Raw genomic sequence first — 3,619 nt, 5'->3', positions numbered from 1 at the left:
GAGTTAGGGGGAATTTGGTCAGAATGTATCATGTGGAAGAAAAATAAATAAAAAGAAAATCGATAAAGAGTGTAATTTCACAAAAGCATTCAAATGAAATATTTTCCAAATAAAAATTGCCACCAAAAAAGTCTGTGAAGTTACTACAAGTGGCACATAAACTGAGAATAGTCAAAGCTGAGTATTCATGATTTGGTTTTGACAGGAAAGTAATATGAGAAAATAAGACATTTGATAAAAATGGGCTCTTTTATCCCAACTAAACCATTGTGTCTAAGGAAATTTTTATTTTTATAATGACCTGACTATTCAGTAACTTCTGTAGCAAGAGATATCAAGCCTGCAATGAAGCAGACTTTTGGGAAATGTTGACCGTAAAATGTAACCCAGAAACCCAGAAACATCCTCAATCAAAACACACCTACAGGAAACTTACTTAAGTGACATTGAGATTAATCTTCAATAAAGATTCTCATTTCAATAAAAGGTTTATTTGCATTTTATAAAAAAAAACATAAAAAATAGCATCCCAAGTCAAGCTACTTTTCTTTTTTAATCCTTGTTATTTTCTTAGATATAATATAATTACATGGTTTTCTCCTTCCTTTCTCTCCCTCAAAATCTTTCCATGTACTCCCCTTGTGCTCTTTCAAGTCTGTGGTCTCTTTTTTCAAGCAGAAGCATGATGTGGAGAAAAAGTAATGGTTATTCTTGTAATTTGTAACGTAAGAGAAAAGAACTGTAACTGGGATTCAGAAGCATTATTTCTACACAATTATGCTGATCTTTGTCTTTAATTTTAAAAGTACTTTGACTTGTTTTTGTAGAAAAAGCTAAAATAATTGCAATAGTTTAAATATGTTTTAAAAATTAGAGAATAAAAATAACCTGGAATTATAGGGTATAGGGGAAAAAGCCATAGGTAAGGAATAAGGATACTCCAAGGAGTAGAGGAGAATCCAGATATTCTTCGTGACTCAATGTAGAACAAAAGGAAAGTTAAAGACTGAAGCTTCAAAAATTCTTGGGGCTAGAATGTTGAATATGGCATATACCTTCATTACTCAAACTTAAAGACCATTGTCCCATACTGACAATAACAGGTTTGATATCCCTTGATAGATTTGATTAACAACCATAATTTTTTGTCTTTAAGTTTGGTTATTTCTCCCAACAGTACCTGAAAGTAGCTACATTGATGTCTTCAAGATGAATGAAATACGATGTTAGGAAGTTAGGCTAGGACCAAATTTGAAAGGCATCTATCTCTCCCAGGAACCTCAGCTCTACATCTGCTAAATCTGATGGGATTTCATCACTCAGAACTGCTTTCTGCAGATTGAGCATCCTCCTGCCATAGTTATCCGTAACATCAGCTATTCAGAGTATATATACTATGGTGTATCACATAAACCAACTACTTGAATAATTAGAGTTTTTGGTAGTATCAGTGGAAACATACATACATACACACATACATACACACAGAAACACATACACACACATATTGTATTCATTAGCATATGCATGTGCTACTGTAAACAATCATGGAGCTATGAGGAAAGGACTAAATGGCAATTCAGACATGGTTGATTCTTTTTAACAGTATTAGTATTGAAAAGGGAATGATTTAATTTTCTATTTTCTTTGTTTCCTTGTTCTACCTCCAAAGATGAGAAAATGCATGACAAATGAGGTGAAATTTGTGCACAATTAATAAAATAGTAGTTCATTGTGAAAACCAAAACTTTTGCTGTGTTTAAGCTAAAGTAGTCAGTGAGTTCATTTAAATTTACCTCAAAATCATAGGATTAAAACTTGGCATTGTCTATAACTGAAAGTCCATTTTAATGCTTGTGTAAATATAAATTAGCCAGCATCTTTAGTTTCATAGTTTTCATGACTTGAACAATAAAGTAAAACATATTATTGAGATAAAATACAGAAGGGACATATCCAAAGATTCAATAGTATCTTAACAGGTGAATGGCAAAGAAATGTTAGGTTTTGCTGATATAGGGGAAAGTGGATTAGCAGACAGAATTATCCATAAAAATCATACTCGTAAATGTATTAATTTGCTTACATCTCAAATAACAAATATATAAAATTTTGAAATTTTGTGTACCATTAAGAATTTTTAATGGGTGTAGTTGATTCACCCAAACAAATTCTAATTTTATGCTGGCTTTATAGAATGTAGAAGTATAAGTTGGTTGGTAGAGAGCTGGGAAGAATGTGGAAGGAGATTAATGAAGGAGATAAAATATGATCAAAGCATATTGTGTGAAAGACTATAATAAACTTTTTGAAAAATATGGTTTATAATTTTCAAGTTCAATGGAATTTCAAATCTTTGTGAACCTTTTTTCCCATTGCTACAGAGAATCTAATTATTACAAGATGGCAATAATGAAGAATGGAACAGAGGTGACTCTGTTCCTTCTGTTGGGACTCACTGATGACCCAGGCTTACAGCTTCCACTCTTCATCACCTTCCTCCTCATCTACATCATCACCTTGGTGGGGAACCTGGGGATGATCCTGCTGATTCTCTTGGACTCTCACCTTCATACCCCTATGTATATTTTCCTTGGTAACCTTTCTCTGGTGGATTTTTGTTACTCCTCAGCTGTCACGCCCAGAGTCATGACTGAGCTTCTTGTGGGTGACAAGGTCATTTCCTACAATGACTGTGCTGCTCAGATGTTCTTCTTTGCAGGTTTTGCTACTGCGGAGAATTATCTGTTGGCCTCAATGGCCTATGATCGCTATGTAGCAGTATGTAAGCCCCTACACTATGCCAGCACCATGACTAAAAGTGTGTATACATGGCTGATTATTGGCTCTTATGTCATCAGTTTCATGAATGCCTCTATCCATATTGCAGACATATTCACTCTCTCCTTCTGTAAGTCCAATGTGATCCATCATTTTTTCTGTGATGTTCCAGCAATCATGGCTCTCACTTGCTTTGATAATCAATTTAGGGAACTGGTTCTTCTTTATACAGAGAGTTTAAATATTTTTTTTGCTCTCATAGTCATCTGGACGTCTTACATGTTAATTTTTGTCACTATCTTAAAGATGCACTCAGCTGCAGGACATCGTAAGGCTGTATCCACCTGTGCCTCCCACTTCACCGCAGTGTCTATTTTCTATGGTACTGTCATCTTTATGTATTTACAGCCCAGCTCCAATCATACCATGGACACAGACAAAGTTACTTCTGTGTTCTACACCATGGTCATTCCTATGCTGAACCCTCTGGTCTACAGTCTGAGGAACAAGGAGGTCAAGAATGCATTCTTAAAGTCAATACTACATTCTTAAAGGTAAAGAAGGCATTCATTTGTTGAAAGCAAATTTTTAGGATTTTAACTTAGCTCTGTGAGATGCGCTGTTCCTAGCTTTATTCTTCTCAAAACTCCACCATGTACTGAATCAGAGTGGATGTCCTTTGATGGAGGAAGGTCATTGGTTAAAAAATAAAGAAACTGCTTGGCCCTGATAGGTTAAAAAATAGGTGGGTAGAGTAAACAGAACAGAATGCTGGGAGGAAGAGGAAGTGAGGCAAGACACCTCAGACAGACGCCATGCTCCCCTCTCCTGGGCAGAC

At 35.3% G+C, this 3,619-nt stretch overlaps 1 protein-coding gene across 1 annotated transcript; it reads left to right on the top strand.

The window, feature by feature from the left end:
* The first annotated feature begins 2,403 nt into the window (after positions 1 to 2,403).
* LOC126498662 (olfactory receptor 5B2-like) lies at positions 2,404 to 3,333 on the top strand. The gene has a single exon (XM_050137532.1). The coding sequence runs from the start codon at positions 2,404 to 2,406 to the stop codon at positions 3,331 to 3,333; it is 930 nt and encodes a 309-aa protein (XP_049993489.1).
* The last annotated feature ends 286 nt before the right edge of the window (positions 3,334 to 3,619 follow it).

The sequence above is a fragment of the Alexandromys fortis genome, unplaced genomic scaffold (assembly GCF_014885135.2).
Source record: "Alexandromys fortis isolate MF-2015 unplaced genomic scaffold, M_Fortis_MF-2015_v1.1 scaffold_3, whole genome shotgun sequence".
Taxonomy (NCBI): domain Eukaryota; kingdom Metazoa; phylum Chordata; class Mammalia; order Rodentia; family Cricetidae; genus Alexandromys; species Alexandromys fortis.
The sequence above is the reverse complement of the archived record's forward strand: the minus strand, read 5'-3'. Positions and strand labels throughout refer to the sequence as shown.

Bases quoted from the DNA above. Each gene is read 5' to 3' on its own strand.
- LOC126498662 (XM_050137532.1), top strand. From the start codon at position 2,404: ATGGCAATAATGAAGAATGGAACAGAGGTGACTCTGTTCCTTCTGTTG.